Source organism: Pan troglodytes, chromosome 1, assembly GCF_028858775.2.
Source record: "Pan troglodytes isolate AG18354 chromosome 1, NHGRI_mPanTro3-v2.0_pri, whole genome shotgun sequence".
In the NCBI taxonomy this organism is placed as follows: domain Eukaryota; kingdom Metazoa; phylum Chordata; class Mammalia; order Primates; family Hominidae; genus Pan; species Pan troglodytes.
Window position 1 is genome coordinate 37,773,717 of NC_072398.2, and position 19,032 is coordinate 37,792,748.

At 49.4% G+C, this 19,032-nt stretch overlaps 1 protein-coding gene across 8 annotated transcripts in view; it reads right to left on the reverse strand.

Annotated features, from left to right (window-relative positions):
• The window catches only part of TRAF5 (TNF receptor associated factor 5), a 48,286-nt gene extending 29,833 nt beyond the window's left edge, over positions 1-18,453 (reverse strand). The window contains exons 1-2 of one of the 8 annotated variants that reach the window (XM_063792438.1): positions 18,177-18,272; positions 17,488-17,711 (exon numbers count right to left, since the gene is read on the reverse strand). Coding sequence is in view for 5 of the 8 variants with exons in the window: in XM_001170017.8 (XP_001170017.6) it covers positions 18,177-18,367 (191 nt within the window). In the remaining 3 variants the exon portion in view is untranslated. Of the gene's footprint in view, positions 1-980; positions 1,264-17,487; positions 17,712-18,176 lie in introns of those variants that run through there. The other 7 variants (XM_001170017.8, XM_016938198.4, XM_016938186.4 and 4 more) reach the window with 7 other exon arrangements.
• Positions 18,454-19,032: the final 579 nt, after the last annotated feature.

Genomic DNA, 19,032 nt, shown 5'->3' on the forward strand with positions numbered 1-19,032 from the left:
CTAAGAATACAAATTAGCTGGGCATGGTGGCGCATGCCTGTAATCCCAGCTACTTGGGAGGCTAAGGCAGGAGAATCGTTTGAACCCAGGAGGCTGCGGTGAGCCAAGATTGTACCATTGCACTCCAGACTGGGCAACAAGAGCAAAATTATGTCTCTAAATAAATAAATAAATAAAATTAGCAGGGTGTGGTGGTGCACGCCTGTAGTCCCAGCGACTTGGGGGGCTGTGGCAGGAGGATCGCTTGGGCCTGGGAGGTCGAGGCTGCAGTGAGCCGTGTTCATTGTTCACGCCACTGCACTCCACCCTGGGCAACAGAGAAAGACCCTAACTTAAAAAAGGAAAGGAAAACGAAGGAGGAGAAAGCACTTTATCTGTTAGGCTATCCTCCTGGCACAAAGGAGAACTGAAATGGTCTCACAGTTTTTCCAAAGCTTCTGTCTGTGATGGCCCAAAGAGGCCTTCCCTCAAAAACTGAAGAAGAAACCCCTTTAACCAGGCAGGTCAAAGACGAAGGCCTTGGAGAAAGGGAGAACCAATAAGGCCATTTTCCATTACACCTAACGTGGCTGGGAGCTCATGCAGAGACCAGGTGACACCACGACAACCAGACAACATGTGACCACAGTCCACCGACGCACTGTTCTTGCCCCAGGATGACTGGCTTTGATGTCTTAGAGGCAGAGATAAGGCTATGTTTTCTTTGCTTTTCCTTATGTCTTCACAGAAGAAAGTTGTCTTGGGAACAGGACAAACAATGATGTGAGTATAATTTTAATTACTTTAAAGAGAACTGTGACTTCTCTCCAAGTTGTCAGGAAACCTCTGGTTCCCCATTCTCCTGGCGGTACAGCAAGCACTGTCAGTGAGTAGATGGGAGTGCAAAGGCTGAAGGGCATCCCTCTTCCCCCAGCCCTCCAGGCTGCACACCCATGCTGGCCTGACGAAAGCTGCTGCTGCCTCAAGTCAGTCCCACTTACAGAGATGCCTTGAGTGGAACTCTTCTCCTCGGAACCATGTAGAGTCTACCTGACTCCAGGTGGAACTTTTAAGGTATCCAGGAGACCTTCAGATTTGCTCTCAGAAACCAGACCAAGAGGAAAAAATAACAAAGAAAGCTCTACTGATCTTCCCACACAGCAGCTTTCTCCACTAGGAAGCCTTGTTCTCCACTAGGAAGCCCCCATCCTTGGCTCCAGCTCTGTAACAGTCCCCGCTGCTACCTAGGGACAGTTCCTCGAGCTCCCATTAGTCCCCAGGCCAGAGTACCCAATAACTCAGATGACTCAATAATCAATGTGGAAACTCCGAGTTACTGTGAGGCCACAGTGAGAAAGGGCCGTGAAGACAATCTAGGAGAGTTCCAATTGAGGCAGAGGGCAAGAGAAGGGTATTAAAAGAAGTGAATGGAGCCTAAGGCTGGAGTCAGATATGGGTTAGGATTACAAGTACTGAGGCTATGTCCAAGCACAGAGACAGCTAATTATATGCATTAGCTCATTTTAACCCCTCAGCCAGGTGTGGTGGCTCAAACCTGTAATCCCAGCCATTCCAGAGGCTGAGGTGGGAGGATTGCTTGAGCCCAGGAGGTCAAGGCTACAGTGAGCTATAATGGCACCACTGCACTCCAGCGTAGGAGACAGGGTGATATATGATATGATATATATATTATCATTATTCCCCTTTTTTTAAAATGAGGAAATGGAGGCCTAGTGAGGTCCTACTGCCAGGTAGTGGTGGAGGCCCTCAGGGGATGAAGAGCTGGGGTTCCTCCCTGCCCCTCCAAGATTCCAAGAGTCAGCATGGCATGACAATTACCAGCATGAATTCTGGAGTAGACTTGCCTGGATTCAAATCCTGCCCATACACCTTCATAGCCACGTGACCTCAGGCAAATTACTTAGTCTCTATGTTTCTCCGTTTCCTCATCTGTAAAACGATGATAATGAAATGCTGGACAGGACATGGAGTAAAGGGAACCCTCGTACACTGTTGGTAGGAATGTAAATTAGTACAGCCACTATGAAGAACGGTATGGAGGTTCCTCAGAAAACTAAAAACAGAACTACATATGATCCAGCATTCCCACTGCTAGGTATATATTCAAAAGAAAGGAAATCAGAATATTGAAGACACATCTGCCCTCTCATGTTTACTGCAACACTGAAGAACCAAGATTTGGAAGCAACCTAAGCATCTATGAACAGATGAATGGATACAGAACATGTGGTACCTATACACAATATTCAGTCATAGAAAAGAACAAGATCCTATCACTTGCAACAACATAGATGGAACTAGAGGACATTATGTTAAGTGAAATAAGCTAGGCACAGAAAGACAAGCTTCACATGTTCTTGTTTGTGGGAGCTAAAAATTAAAACAATTGAACTTATGGAGACAGAGAGTAGAAGGATGGTTACTAGAGGCTGGGAAGGGTAGTTGTGGGGTGGGGGAAGTGTTGGGGAGAGGAAGTGGGGATGATTAATGAGTACAAAAATATAGTCAGAATAATCGTATAGAATACAATCTAGTATTTGATAACAGGGTGACTATAGTCAACAATAATTTATTGTACATTTAAAAATGACTAAAAGAATTGGGATGATTGTAACACAAAGAAATGATAGATGCTTGAGATAATGGATACCCCATTTACCCTGATGTGATTATTATGCATTGTATGCCCATATCAAAATATCTCATGTAGCCAATATACACCTAATACACACCCATAAAAATAAAAAAGTAGGACTTATCACAATTCAAAAAAAAGAAAAATATATCAAAAAACAAAATAAAATGGTGATAATAACAGTAGTTACCACATAGAACTTCTGAAGATTAAATACGTCAATACTATATACATCAGGGGTTGGTCCATCACATGTTTTGTAAATAAAGTTTTATTAGGACACAGCCATGTTCATTCATTTACATATTGTCTATGGTTGTTTATGTGCTACCACAGAGGAGCTGAGCAGTTGCCCCACAGACCATATGGCCCACAAGGCCTCAAATACAGTTACTACCTGGTTCTTTACAGAAGTTTACTGACCCCTCTATGCATGAAGAACTTATAGTGGCAGTACACAGAGGTGTCATAAAGGCTATTATTAATAAGCACTTGCCCCTGAGTCTCTCCATCAATGTCCCCCACTCTGAGATAACCTGACTGCCTGACATGCTATTTGCCTTCTCATTTCACCCAATTTTGAATTCATGGTTACACTGGACTATCTCGCGCTAAACATTTATTGATTCAGTCACTTTTTGTAAATCATTTCTTTGCTGGGAACCTACCATAGGCAGACACTGATGAGGAAACAAAAATGCAGAACATGGGCCCAAATTCCCCACCCCCTGGAGCTCTGGCCCATTCTCCATCCTCAGCCCGGCAATGCCCCATCAACCTCTTTCTCCCCTCTCTCCTTCCCATTCCCAGCTCCAGAGCAATGCCCGATGGAAACACACCTTCCAGGTGGCACCCACAGACCTGTGTCCTTTATCAGATCCCATCAGTGCCTCTCTGAAGCCTCCCTGGCCCTCCCAAGCTTATCTGTACTCTACCTGGAATAAGTCGGCAGGCCCAAATCATCTGGGGATGTGGTATATGAGGCCATATATAGCCTGGGAAAGCATATTATGTTAGTTTGATGATCTAAACTATAATCACATCATCACATTTGCTGACTAGTCTCTCCTAAATCACTGCCCTCCTGCCCTTTATGTGACATTTGGCACTTCCTTCTTGAAACTCCCTGATCCCTTGGCCCTAGGGTTCTGTGTTTGTTGGTTCTCCTCCCAGCTCTGAACCACACCTCTTGGTGGCTCCTTGTCAGCATTCCACTCCTGCAGGGTTCCCCAAGGCTAGGTCAGCCTTCTGCCCTTTGTTCTTGACTCAGCTCAAGAACTTCTCCTCATTGGAAAGGCTTCTCCTCATTGGAAAGGCTACCTACTGCCACCTCAACTACATTCCCAAATGGGGGTGGGTGTGCCCACTGCATGGAGCTATGGGGCTGTCATCTCAGACTCACACTTTTCTCCCCCTTCCCCCTTCCTGACCATCCTCCTTGCTTACAAAGAAGGTACAAAGAGGCCAGGCGCGGTGGCTCACTGTTGGGGTGATCAGACCCAGCACCAGGTCGTGGGGGTGACAAAGTCCAGCAGAGTCAAAGGACTGAGAAAAAGACAGTTTGAGAGATAAAGGTGGGACACCAGAGGGCCATCGCGATTGTGGAGGCTGCGAAGACCGCCAGCTCTGGGAGCCTACGCTATTTATTGGTAATCCAACAGAGAAACAGGTGGTGAGAATGTGGAGGTCAAAAGGACACGTTGCATTAAGCACATGATTTACAGCTGTGATGGTTTAGCATTTATATGGAACATGTTGTGCTACTTGAGATAATGGGAATAGGAGCCTAGGAGGGCTAGAAGCAAGGAGCCAGAAAGTCTAGACATATTCCCAAAGACATTATGCAAGCCCTGCCTCAGTTTCCCTCCCAACACTCAGCTTTTTCCCAACAGCTCACACCTATAATCCCTGCACTTTGGGAGGCCGAGGTGGGTGGATCACCTGAGGTCAGGAGTTCGAGAGCAGCCTGGCCAACATGGCGAAACCCCATCTCTACTAAAAATACAAAAAGCTGGGCGTGGTGGTGCACACCTGTAATCCCAGCTACTCAGGAGGCTGAGGCAGGAGAATCACTTGAACCCGAGAGGCGGAAGTTGCAGTGAGCCGAGATTGTGCCACTGCACTCCAGCCTGGGTGACAGAGCAAGACTCCATCTCAAAAAACAAAAACAAAAACAAGTACAAAGAGCACAAACACTCATAAAGTGAATGAGGCTCCAGGGGCCCCTCGAGCTTGGATGCACAGCCAACAGACAACTGTTTAGATTTAGCTTGGAATTCAGAAACATTTTCAAATGAGGAGTGAGCCCAGGCTTTGCCCAGCCCCACCCTCCATGGCCTCAGGGTACTCTGAAGAAAGGGGAGAAACCTGAGACCACCTTAGACGGGCTACAGAACAGAAATGCCAATGAGTATTTAGAAACCGTGGCATGACCTTTTGGTGACTTTTAGCTACCAAAGGTCAACATCATTCTAGCGGTGCCCCACCTTCCCACAAATGCTCATCCACAGCTGACTTTGTGTAAGTTTATATTTCCAAAGCTGACCTCAGATGTGTGACATACTGCCAGCTGCCTACTACCCAGAGCTGGGAGGACTGTGGCTGGGGTACATGTTGTGAGAGGCACACAGGGCAATTCCCTCCCGCCTGACAGCAAGGCCAGCTCTGGCCCAGTCCACGGAGGAAGCAGACGAGAGACGCTTCCTGTGGGGGGCTACCCCAGACACACCCCAGGCACACCCCAGGTGCCCTGCCCACATACAGGCAGGCATCCTAGAGTCTGGTTCAAAAAATGCAGCCCTCAGGCTGTTGGGACTCAAGGGCCTGATCAGGGCAACAGAAGAGGGAGAGCAGGTAGGGAGCCCAGAGAGGAGATCCAAGAGAAGTAGGTAGAACTGGGGGAGTGGATTCCCCCACCCCACAACTGAGCCTGTCAGCTCTGGAAGGACTTAAGGGATCAGCTACTCAAGGGTTTCACTGTTTCACAGTGAAACTTACCAAACCGAGTTTCATGCAGAAACATCAATAAATGAAAGAGTATACAGAATACCTGTTCTGGTTGAAGCAGGGCCTGTTGGATTTGCTGCAATCCGCAGGCCTCTGGCAGCTCTTCTGGTTAGTCCTAGGAGATCCACAGTTTGGTTTCTCAAGATAATGATGATAACAATAAAACTAAAACCTGACATGTACTAGTAATTTCCAGCCTGCACTTTTACATATAATATCATACACAGTTCCACACTAACCCTGTGGCAATACTGCTATCATCATCATATTCCCAATGAACAGTCCGAGGCCTCAAGTTGTTAAACAACTTTCCCCAAATCACACAGCTAGTGCGTGGGCACAGGGATTTGAATATAGACTTTCTGACTCCAAAGCCAGTGCTCTTCACTCTGTCACAGCTGGGAGAAAACGTACCCCATTGCAGCCAACACCAAACAGGAGGGCTTGATGGCAGGCAGTACTGCTTACTGGTTAGAGACCAGCTCTGCGGCCAGACTGCTGGGGTTCAAACCCTTCTGCCATTCACTTACCTGTGTCACCCCTTCCTCATCTAGAATATGGGACAATATGGGAGGCCAAGGCAGGCGGATTGTCTGAGCTCAGGAGTTCGAGACCAGCCTGGGCAACATGGTGAAACCCTGTCTCTACTAAAAATATAAAAATTACCTGGGCATGGTGGCACACATCTGCAATCCCGGCTACCTGGGAGGCTGAGGCAGGAGAATCGCTTGAACCCAGGAGGTGGAGGCTGCAGGGAGCCAAGACTGCACCACTGCACTCCAGCCTGGACAACAGAGTAAGACTCTTGTCTCAAAAAAAAAGACAATAATAGTACCTGCTACAAAGGCTTGGAGTTAAGATTAAATGAATTAATCCACGTAAATTATTATCACACAATTCCTGGCACATAAATAAGCACTTAATCACCATGCATTTCCACCCTGCCCTCCTAGCCAGCTTTATTCAGTGCCGGTCACATGCAAAAGCTGCGCCCTATTGTATTATGGGAGTGGAGGAGAGTGGGTTACCAGACAGCTCCTGTCCCCAAGAAGTTTTCAGTCAAGGTAGGGATATGCGTATGCATATGCACAAAACTATAGCAGCAGCTCTCTGAGCAGTCAGGGCCCCAGATGCTCTGCTAAGAATCTGTTCTAGAACATGATGAAAATGCTAGCTTGGACACCTTACCCCAGAGGAAGGGGGACCCATTTGTTATAATAGTTTAGCCTTCCCTGATTAATACACTTCAGTATCATGATCTCTCAGTAGCAACTAGAATCTGATTTTCTAGCAAATTCCCAGGCTAGATTCTACAGCTCATGACAGTGTGAGGAGCACCAGTCAGATCATCATGGCAGCTTCCAGGTCACCTTCTCTCATCTCTTGGAGCTTCGGGCTGGTGCTGGACCTGCTCTCTTCTATCTGCACTCATTCTCTGGGTGAGCACGTCCCAGCTCCTGGCCTTACCAGCTATGACTGACAATGCCCTGATTTCTATCTGCAATCTGGACCTCTCCCCTGAGCCCCAGACACACTCCACTGTTTAGTCTATGCCTCCACATTTAATAGGCATCACAAACTTAACACATCAAATCCCCACCCAACCTGCTCCTCCCATAGCCTTCCTCCATCTCAGTGAAATGGTACCACCAATCACAGCGTCACTTGGACCAAAAACTTTGGAGTGATCCTTGGCTCCTCTCTTACTCTCCATCTCACAACACCAAAGCCCATGGGATCTTCCTTCCCAACATATCCCCCGTCTCCTCCTCGCCACTGTCAGCATAATCACTCTGGCCTAAGCTGCCATCATCTCCCCAGTGGTTATTGCATCAGTCTCCTAGCTGGTCTCTTGCTCTGCCTTGCTCCTTTACAGCCCATTCACAACCCAGCAGCCAGAGTGATGCTTTTAAAAACAGAAGCTGTCTCTGCTGCTCCTCTGCTCCAATGGCCCCATTGCACTTGGGGTAGAAGCCAGTGTCCTTAGAGGTCAGGGCCCTCCGTTTCTCTGCCTCTCCATTCTCTGTGTCCTTACTTCCTAGTGCCTTCCCCCCTTGTCTACTCACTCTGGCAACACTGCCTTGCGTCTTCTTGAACAGCAGAAGAGGCTTCTGCTTGCTTTTCCCCTGCCTGGAATACTCTTCACCCTGATATCTGAAGGTCTTGTTCCTTCACCTTAGGAACCTGCTCAAATGTTATCTCACAAGGGAGGCCTTTGCTGACCACCCTACATGGAAAATGCAACATCCCTAGCAGACCCATCTTCTACTGCATTTTTCTCCAATGCACTTATTACTGCCTAACATATTACTTGTTCATGTCTTTGCTCTCTGTCTTCCCCTATCAGAATAGAATATAAGCTCCATCACAGCAAAGATTGTTTCTTTGGGTACTGAGGTCCCAACACATAAAACAGTGCACGTGGCCAGGTGCAGTGGCTCACGCCTTTAATCCCGGCACTTTGGAAGGCCGAGGCGAGCGGATCAGTTGAGGTCTGGAGTTTGACACCAGCCTGGCCGACATGGTGAAACCTGTCTCTACCAAAAAGACAAAAATTAGCTGGGCATGGTGGCATATGCCTGTAATCTCAGCTACTCAGGAGGCTGAGGCATAAGAATCACTTGAACCAGGCAGGTGGAGGTTACGGTGAGCCAAGATCACACCACTGCACTCCAGCCTGGATGACAGAGCAAGACTCCGTCTCAAAACAGAACAAAAACAAACAGACAAACAAAACAGTGCACATGACAGGTGCTTAGTAAATACTTACAGAACGACTGTAACAGCTATTCTCCAGAAAGCAGAGCAGCCTCTCTCCTGCTAAGCACGCTTCTCACTGCCTAAACCTTTTCATTTCACCTGTTTGTAAGTCCTGAAATTCTAACAGTCCCAGCTGGAGAGTGCAAGGCTGGCTCATGATGGCTGACCTGGGGTAGGAGTTGGGGAGTCACTGTAAGGGGTGAGGGGACAGTGTAGCCAACTAGGACCGGAAGAGTAAAGCCTGAGCAGCGCTCCCTCTGACACACTAATGTGAGCTAGCCTCTGGGTGAGGTGCCAAGTGGGAAGCTTTAGCCCAAGGGTAGCAGGCACCTGAGAAAGGGGAAATGCTGAGAAAAATGTATATAGGTAGCCAGCCAATAATTCAATGCAATCAACATTTATGGGGCCCTCATTTAGGTGCCAGGCATTGTACAAGGTGCTAGAGATCTAAAATCCCATTTGCCAGAGTCCTTTTCCAGAGACTTCATCATGCCAACACAATAACATAGCACAAAGCCAGCTGTTCCTTCTCAGCTCATTCTGTTCAATGTTGATTTCAAACCTTTCTCTCCTCCACAAACCTTGACCACTCCCTCCAGTCTCACCAGGAAACTCTACTTCCTTACTGCACAGCAAAAAAAAAAAGCAGAGATCATCAGACCAGACCACCTCTACTTCCTGCCACCACACCTGCAAATCTCCCTGCATGGGGCCCCTGCTCTGCCCCTTCCCTGCCAGGGTGGCGGCAGAGGTGACCTCTGAATTAGGCCAATCTCCCCACCTGTCCTCCACCTCTCCTGGATTCCTGGTCTTTTTGCCACTCCTCATATGAACAGAGAACCTTCCCACCTTACAGCCTTCGCCCTAAGGCTGGGTCTCCCTTTCCTCAAGCTGTTGTCTCTTCCGGAAACATCTTTTCCTCTCTCCCCACCTCTTGCTGAGCTAAACACATACAAGCCCAGATGAAGCCTCACATATGCAGCCATGCCTCTGTGTGCCTCCTCCATCAAGTTAGGGTCCCCCCCACTTATGACATGCCCTTTAACCACCTGTACTTCTCCTTAACAGCACTTGCCGGGAATGTAAATAATTGTTTATGTAATTAATTATCTGTTCAATAATAGTCTTCCCCAGCACGAAGAAAGCAGTGCTGGAATTGTGTCTTATATTTTTCAAGGTGCAGACGCAGAGCAAGCACTTAAATATCTGAGTCAATTAACAGTTGCCACTTGGGGTGCCATAATGTTCTAGATACCACAGGAGCTGTACATAGGTTGTCCCACTTAATTCACACAGCAGCCCACGTTTGCAGACCCTCATTGTATTATTCATCTTCATATTTTACAGATCGGGAACCCAAAGCTGAGGGGATGACACAATGTGTTCGAGGTACCACAGCTGGTAACTCTGGGTAGGGATTCAGGCTTGTCTGCTGTCAAAGCCACCATGTCACACTCACGTCTTACTCGCCACAGCTCACTCACTGCCTTAGATAAAGGAGGTGCTCAATCATGGGGGATGGATGGAATGACCAACTATATCATTTCCTTTGGTCTTTAGTCACCATTGAGACCTACAAGCAAGAATTACAATTCCTTTTTTCCCAATGAGGAAAATGGAGTTTGAGGGGTTCAAAGGGCCACACAGCAGTAGGAGGCCATGCTGGGCTGAAACCCAGGTCTTCTGGTTCTTTGTCTAGGGCAATTTTCTCTACAACATAACTATAGTTAGGCACTGGGAGGACAGGACAGATGAGATTATGAAGGAAAGCTATGCAGAAACAAGTTAACACAGCAAGCCTAATACTGCTATCTCTAGAAAGTTCTGCTCGCAAGGATGGCCCCTGGCTGGTGTCTGGAACATGGATTTCAGTAAGGCTCCCACCACCTGAACTGCTAAGAGTGGCTCACTGTGCTTAAACCATCTAGGTAAACAATGTGTTTTGTTTTGTTTGTTTGTTTTGTTTTGAGACGGGGTCTCACTCTGTCCCCCAGGCTGGAGTGCAGTGGTGCGATCTCGGCTCTCTGCAACCTCCACCTCCTGGGTTCAAGTGATTCTCCTGCCTCAGCCTCCCAAGTAGCTGGGACTACAGGTGCATGCCACCAAGCCCGGCTAATTTTTTGTATTTTTAGTAAAGACGTAGTTTCACCGTGTTAGCCAGGATGGTCTCAATCTCCTGACCTTGTGATCAGCCCGCCTCGGTCTCCCAAAGTGCTGGGATTACAGGCATGAGCCACCGCGCCCAGCCAATGTGTTTTATGTGGAACACCTGTTTTTCTTCTGGAGGCTGGAATTTTGACATGTGCTAGATGAAGGTATCTACATGACCAGCCCTTAGTAAAAACCTTGGGCACTGAGTCTCTAATGGGCTTCCCTGGTAGACAGTGCTTCACACCTGCTGTAACAATGCACTGCTGGAGAAATTCAGCACATCCTGTGTGATTCCCCCTCGGCAGTCCTTTGCAGAGTCTTTTCCAAGACTCTTTGAAGCTTGCACCTGGTCTCCCCTGGACTTTGCCCCATAAGCCTTTTCCCTTTGCTCATTTTGCTTTGTATTCTTTTGCTGAAATGAATCATAGCTGTGAGTATGACCATCTGCTGGACGCTGAATCCTGTAAGTTCTCCTAGCAAATCACTGAACCTGGGAATGGTCTTGGGGACCCCCAACAAAGAAGCCTAACAAGAGATGAATTTTGAATTTGTTTTGAAAAGAGTGGCAGGGGTATGGATTAATGGTTTTGAACAGGAGGCATTCTAGGCAGGAGAAATGATGTAAGAAAAGGTAGGCATAGGCAAGTCAGGTGTAGAAAGGCCTACACCTTTCCTTAGGCCGGGTACGGTGGCTTATACCTGTAATCCTAGCACTTTGGGAGGCCAAGACGGGCAGATCACTTGAAGCCAGGAGTTGAGACCAGCCTGGCTAACGTGGTGAAACCCCATCTCTACTAAAAATACAAAAATTAGCCAGGCCTGCTGGTGGGTGCCTGTAATCTCAGCTACTCGGGGGGCTGAGGTGACAGACTCGCTTGAACCCAGGAGGCGGAGGTTGCAGTGACCCGAGATTGCACCACTGCACTCCAGCCTGAACGACAGAGCAAGGCCCTATCTCGAAAAACAAAACAAGACTGGGCACGGTGGCTCACGCCTGTAATCCCAGCACTTTGGTAGGCCGAGTGGGGATGGGAGGGGAGTGGATCGCCTGAGGTTGGGAGTTCGAGACCAGCCTGGCCAGCATGGTGAAATCCCGTTTCTACTAAAAATACAAAACATAGCCAGGCATGGTGGCAGGCGCCTGTAATCCTAGCTACTCCAGAAGCTGAGGCAGGAGAATTGCTTGAACCCGGGAGGCAGAGGTTGCAGTGAGCCGAGCTGGCGCCACTGCCCTCCAGCCTGGGCAACAGAGCAAGACTCCGTCTCAAAAATAAAACAAAACAAAACAAAACAAAAAAAAGAAGGGCCTAGAGCTATTTAACAAGGCTTGAACAGAATTGATGAGAAAATCTAGCACTTCTGTTACGAGGTAGAAGAGATGAGGGCTAGAGAGGTCCACTTGTTAGGAAGATCCAGTGTAAGTGAAGTGAAAGTGAACCACTTAGTCATACATAGGCCCTATGGGAACTGTTAGTATCAAAGAGGTGGGGAAAGAACTTAGCCTCTGGCTGTCCGCAGCTAATACATGGCAATAAATATCTCTAAGGGAGGTCTGTGGGAATGATACAGATAATTTGAGGCAACATCCCAAAGTACTGACTTTTGAAATAAAACACCTTAACATAAGGAAATCAGTCTGCTCCCAAATAATCTACTTCCCATTCATTAAGGGTGACTAAAATGTTCTTCATCTTTTTAAAACATCTTTGCTCAAGTCCAATACTCCCCCTCCATTTCTCCTATCTACCCCCTCACTCCCTAGTGGGTTATTCCTGGAATAACTCCACCCAATGTTTTAATCACTTCTTTCATTCTGCATCTGCTGAGCATGTAAGCCTTTGCTTTATATTAAATTATTCTGCCTTTAACCCAGGGAGGCATGGTAAGTTTTCCTAGGTTGCATCATAGATATCAACCCAGCCTCTACCTCAGAAATCCTAAAATCATGAAGACAGAAGAGGCACCTTCATGGCTGCTGCTTAGCTTAGCCCCACCCACCTCCCTCCATCCTCCAGGGTCAAGGGTCTCCCTAACAGAAGCCTTAGAACACAGCCTGGCTGTTCTAAGCCATCCGCCTTAGTACAGGAGAACAGAAAGGGCTCTGGGTGGTGGCTTTGCATCAGGTCAACCTTATCCTGCTGTGCCTTCACATTGGATCCGGCTAAAGTAACTGGTCTGCTCCTGGCGATCAAGCCAGAGCTTGTATTTTTGTTTCCCAAATCTGTTTTATTTTTTCCTGTGTTGGCTCTCTGCCAAGCACTATTCTTCCTCCAAAGCTGCCGCCTGCTCTGCCCACAAGTCCTGAAAACTAGACTCCTGCCCTTGAAACCTGGTCCATGGGGCCCCAGCCTCTGAGGCTGCCTGCCCCCTCTGCCTGCCAAGAACTCATCCCAGCTTATCCCACCATACCCTGTCCCAGCCCAGCTTCCCTACCCTGGCCCCTGAGGTCTACCTGGTCCAGAGATGGCAAAGTGGCAGCAATAGGCTAGTTTCAATGATGGTCTACTCGCCCAGGTGCAGTGGCTCACACCTGTAATCCCAGCACTTTGGGAGGCCAAGGCAGGCGGATCACCTGAGGTCAGGAGTTTGAGACCAGCCTGCCCAACATGGTGAAACCCCATCTCTACTAAAAATACAAAAAATTAGCCGGCCGTGGTGGCGGATGCCTGTAATCCCAGCTACTTGGGAGGCTGAGGCAGGAGAATTACTTGAACCCGCGAGGCAGAGGTTGCAGTGAGCTGAGACTGTGCCACTGCACTACAGCCTGGGCAACAAGAGTGAAACTCCATCTCAAAAAAAAAAAAAGATGGCCTGCTCTGACACACAGCAATTCTTCTACTGGTTTTTAATTTAAATTTGAATGCCTTTAGGCTAGGCATGCAGTTTCCAGCTCCCCAGAAACCCCACAATGCTCTATGGCTATTAACCACATGGAAGGAGAAAACCAGTTTTACTGAATATCTGCCAGACTCCAGGCTCTGTGTATATATTGACTCATTTAATCTTTCCAGCAACCCCAAGTGGCACACATTACTATTTCTATTTACCAGTGGGAATACACACACTATGGAAGTTGGGCAACTTGCTCAGATTATATAACTACAACCAGCAAATCACAAACCCAGATATGAACCCAGGCCCACCAGATTCTGAAGTCCACACTGTTTCTACTACACCATCATTGAAAGTAGAAGGTTTTGACTAGGCTATGTATTAAAGAGGCCCCTCTGCAGCAGCATGAAAAGGAAAATTGAATACAGATGGACCTGGGGCAGGAAAATGAGTCAATGCTTAATTAAGGTTGCTCAGGAAAGAGTCCCTGTGGCCCTGAACTGGGAATAGACAGATCAGGACTGGCTGAGGGGGCCAGGATAAAGGTGACTGAGGAACAGCAGCAATTTCTGCAACAGAGAGAACACAGAGAAAGAGGCGGCCTCGGACAAATGTCTAAGGTGCTTCTGAAACATCATGGTGAAGATTTTGAATATTGCAAATCATAGTGGCCAAGAAGATAACTGGGTGAGGGATGGAAATTTGATCAGCCTTTCCTTAAAAGTGTTGGTTTAAGTCTTGGGAATGGCCAAGGGCTCAAGGAGAGAAGCACAGAGAATTGAAATCCAACCTGAGGACCCAGCCTTGGCCCCATACCTGCACTTGCAGGACAGAGGAGGATAAGAAGCTGGAGGTCAAGGAAGGGAATGCTGGTGGGGACGGTGTAGCAACCTCCAAGGAGATAAGTAATAGCTGCAGCGTGGGCTGGTATGGGCTGGTGACTGAGGAGTACCAGGTCCTGGAAACCTACACAGGACAATCAGAGCAGCGCAGCAGGTGCACGGTGCCGAGTGAGGAGCGAGTGCAAGAGCTGTCCACTCTTTACAGAAGCTTGTCAGTGAAAGAAAGAGAAGAGGGACTGGGGAAACATGGAGTCTTCTTACTAACAGAAAACTCAGCTTGTGGGGGAGGGAAGAAGTCTGTGGGAGGGAGGCAGGGAGGGAACCTGCCTCAGAGGGAGGAGGAGAGAGCTGACTTGGGAGTGTAGGTGGAAAAGGTGCTCTCGCCTTGTTCTGGAGGACAGCACTTTCTCCTTGAGAGAAAAAAAAAAAAAAGCCATGGAAAAAAATTCAGGAATGTTCTGAATTGGTAAGGAGGGAAGTTGATGGAGCCTGTGGTGTCAAGAAATGAGACGTGGGGCTCTGCTGAAAGTAAGTGAGATGGCAGCCTTTGCTCCACACAGATATCCTGGGAGGGCACTCACTGGGCTCTGTCACTTAATACTGGGTTTCTAAGACCTGCACATCACACGGATACTGCACAGTGTACAGACCATTTGCATGTATACTGCTTTTGCTACAGCACGATCCAAGCATGCACCACCACCTGCCTCCAGGTACAAATATGCAAAATGTGCTCACCACTGTCACTGTAAACAGACTGAGTTCCTCTGTCAGGACTAATGAGTACTTTCACTTTTATCTCCTGCCTGGTCCTCCATGCCACTTTCTCACAAGATAGGACTTGCTGGAGGCCATATGGGTCAAGGCTGCTGAGTGATCCTTCAAATAAAGCTTTCCTCTGGGCAAGGCAACAAATTCATGCCGGCCCACTCCTGGGTGGTGGCAGCAGCGGCGGCGGCAGCGGCAGCAGCAGCAGAGGCCTGCCAGCTCTGAGGACTCCCTCTGCCCTGCAGCGTGTTCACCTCTGCCCCAACACACACAGATACTCACTTGCTACACCTCTGCTGGAGCTAGAACTCCTATCCAGAATCCCAGAAAAAGCCACAACCTGGGCAGAAAAAAGCTCTTCAGAGACTGAGTCAGACACTGACCCCTGATCAATGACAAAGGTGTCAGGCAGCTTTTGATGACTGTCTCACTGGTTCTCTCATCCTCCTCCTGCCCAGAATCCTGGCTTCCTTTAATTAAGATACTATGGGAAAAGCACAGGAATTGGAGAAAGAAGACTTGGGATTAGGTCCTGCCCCATCCCTACATGCTGTGAGGTCTTTCAAATCACTTCTGAGCCTCAGCTTGCAACCAGGTAAAGTGGAAGGAATAGCATGTGCCTCTCCCTTCTCCTGAGGAGGTAGTGAGAAGTTAATCAGATGAGATGGGCTTCTCGTAAGCTGTACAGTGTTATTCTAATTTCTGGATTTAAGCAAGTCCTGCTGGGAGCTCAACCTCTCTCTGCCAAGCCTACCCAGCACTTGTTCCTGGCAGCTCAGACCCCAAGGGAGACGTACCCTGAATGAATTCAATTCGATTCAGCAAACATCTGTTTAGGCCTACTCTATGCTAGGTTCCAAGACACACATGAAAACAGACACGGGTCTTGCCCAGAGTTTGCCTGGCTAGGCAGAGCTAACAGAGTGGATGTCTGTTCTTGTGGTGGTTAGGCCAGAGTCTCCAGCAGAACTTGCTCCATGTTGCTGGGGACAGACCACAGAGGCATTATCAGAATCTGGGTCCCCTTGCTGACCCCTCAGACGGAGGAAGAGGTGGGCAGATATGGCTCTCTGAGAAGCCAGGGTGAGGGGCCTGGAGCAGGGGAACAAGACACCTCAATGCTCTGATCCTGGTCCAGCAGTGGAGCTCAGGGAGCTATTTACCCCCTCAGTGCTTCACCCTCACAATCTGAGAGATGTAGAGAATAAGCCTGCTCTAACTCATGAGGGCGTCATGGAGGACAAAATGAGAACAAAACGACAAGAACAAAGAGAAAATGCTTTGCAAAGGAACGAGCTTTACAAACAAATAATTATTTTTCCTTCAAGGTCCTCCCCAGTAAAGCTGAGCTAATCAGAGGAGGTTTGTCTAAGTACTGAGGTGCCTTTCCCACTGCAAGCCTAACAAGACTGACTCTGAGGCATCTAGCTCCCCGACTGTGCAAATCATCCCCACTGAAACATCCCAGTCCCTATCGTCAGGACGTTCAGTGGACGGCAGCTCTTTTCCACACTTTTTCCATCGCCCTACTACCCAAGTCCAGCGGGCTTGCTGCTGACAGAGGGAAATACCACCATCCTACCCTGCCCATCACAACAGGCCTCTCAGCCCAGAGGCCGTGGGAGAAGTCGCCTTCTCCATCACTTCCCCTGTTCCAGATGCTGGCTCAGACACTTTCTCCTGCCTCTGTCCAGGAGCCAGGGATCTGAGAGGTGATCCATTCCATAGAGTTACAACAAAAACAGTAACTGTAACAAAATCAAAAACCTTTACAGAAGCTAGGCGTTTTCCACTTCCATCTTACATCCATCGTTCCTGCAGCAATTTCTGTCTTTCTAGTTCAAATTAGAGTTAGGGATGGAAGTGTTTCCACCCAAACCATCAATTACATTAACACCCCTGTTTTCAGCTTTGTGAGTACATAAGGCAGAGCAGCTGCACTGGGATTTGAGAGGTCCTAGCCCAGCCTTTTGCTGCCTAAAATTATCTCGCACACACCCAAAACTGTTCTATTTCCAGAAATGGTTCAACTAATTTCTTTGCATCTCAGGTCTTCCAGAGCCCTTTTAAAATGCAAGTATCTCTGGAGGAAATAACCATATTCCACTGGCCCCAGCCCAGTTCTCACACAGCACCTGCCCAATAAATATTTACAGAATTAAACTGGTTACCAGATGCCTATCCTCACAGGAGGTGGGTCAGAGCCCAAGGCTATGGAGGGTGGGGGCTGCAGGGGCAGCCCTGGCAGGGAGCCTCGCCTGGTTTCACCAACCTCAATGCTCGCCTGAGGCAGCTCTGCCTGCCACAGCGAGATAACTGAGTTCTCATGAAAGTAAATCTGAAATACCCAAATATGGAAACTTAGCAGAAGGAGGCCGAATGAGCAGAGAAAGTCGGCCAGCCAGAGTGGCCCAGTGGGACCCGCAGCAAGAGCGTGGCCCCGAAAATTCTCAGAACCACCAAGACCCTGCAGAACAGGAACAAAGTGGAGACCATCTGGTACGGAGAACTCAGAATCTGCGAATTCTCTGGGTGCCTCCGGGCAACTCCTTCCACCTCTCGGAGCTTTGGTTTGCGTCAAGGTTCCTTAGAGCTCGCCTTCTGGGGGAAGGGGGTAGCTGCTTTCTAAAGGAAGACGCGCAAACGAACAGCTGGTAGAGGCTTCCATTCCTTGCAATCCTGAAGTTTCATTCTGGAGTTGCTTTGATTGGAAAGCCCTGCAAAGGTGGAGAGGGTGCCTTCGGGTGCGGAAGGGGGCCAGGGCCTGGTCTGCAGTGCGGGTGTGCGGGACGTGCCTGAAAGTCCTCCCCGCCAGTGCACCCCGACGGAACCTGGCCCCTCCGGTCCACAGCCGCCCTCTGGATCAGCTCCCCGGCTCGGGACCCCCAGTCTCCGCCCTCGCCACACCTCTCCCCGGCTAAGAAACCCGCTCCGCACCGCTCCCGCTGTCCCCGGGCCGTCGGCGGTCACCTGCCCCGCCGGTCTCCCGCAAGCCCGGGCCCCTCCGCCTCCCCCGGCCCAGCCGCCGCCTCGCGCCCTCCCCGCCGGTCGGGGACCGGCCGGACGCCAGCAGGCGCTTTCGGTTTCAAAGTAACTGGGACGAGATGAAAAGCGCTCGTCGGTGTCCCCACCCCGGCCCTTCCTTCGCGAGGGTGCCCAGGGCGGCGACCCGCCGGACTTACGTGGGGCTCGGCGCGCGGGCTCCGCGAGGCCGGTCTGCAGGCGCGGCTGCTGCTCCTGGCTGCGGCCGGCGGCGGCGGCGAAGCGGAGGCGAGGCCTGGGGCGGGGCCGGGGCGCGGGCGGAGGGGCGCGGGCGGGCGCAGGGGAAGAGCGGACGCGCAGGAAGGGGTCGGGAGGAGGCTGAGACCGTCATCCAGGCGGTTGGAAAGCTAACCTACCCGCTTCAGAACCGTTAGTATCTACAAGTCCAGTCATCTGATTTCCCTCACGTGCGTTTGAATTGTGGCCGTCTTGCTCTTCCGTCAGGCACAACAAGGCTCAGCCCGTCCTCTCCTTTGTTGACCCATTTGCTCAAGGCCTTGCTTGCGATCTGGTTCAAATCAGTCCTTCCCGGACTTTCCTTCAGGGTAGCACAAATTTGCCAGCCCTCCTCTTGCTGTTGGCCTAACACCAGCAATCTCTGAGAGTTGTAGAGCTCCCCGGTTGGCTTCCCAAACATCTCCTGTGGTCCTCAAAACAAGCTGGTGAAGTAGGCCTGGTCATCCCCATTTTACAGGTGAGCTGTCTGAGGGCCAGAGCAGCAACGTGGAGTGACGTACCCAAGGTTAGACACGCTCAGCAAGCTCTGCAGCTGGAACTTGAATCCAGGTCTGCTGTCTGCCTGTCTCTCTCCCTCTCTCTATACGTATTTTTTATTTTATTTTATTTTTTGAGACGGAGTCTCGCTCTCACGCCAGGCTGGAGTGCGGTGACGCGATCTCGGCTCACTGCAACCCTGGCCTCCCAGGTTCAAGCAATTCTCCTGCCTCAGCCTCCCGAGTAGCTGGGATTACAAGCATGTGCCACCACGCCGGGCTA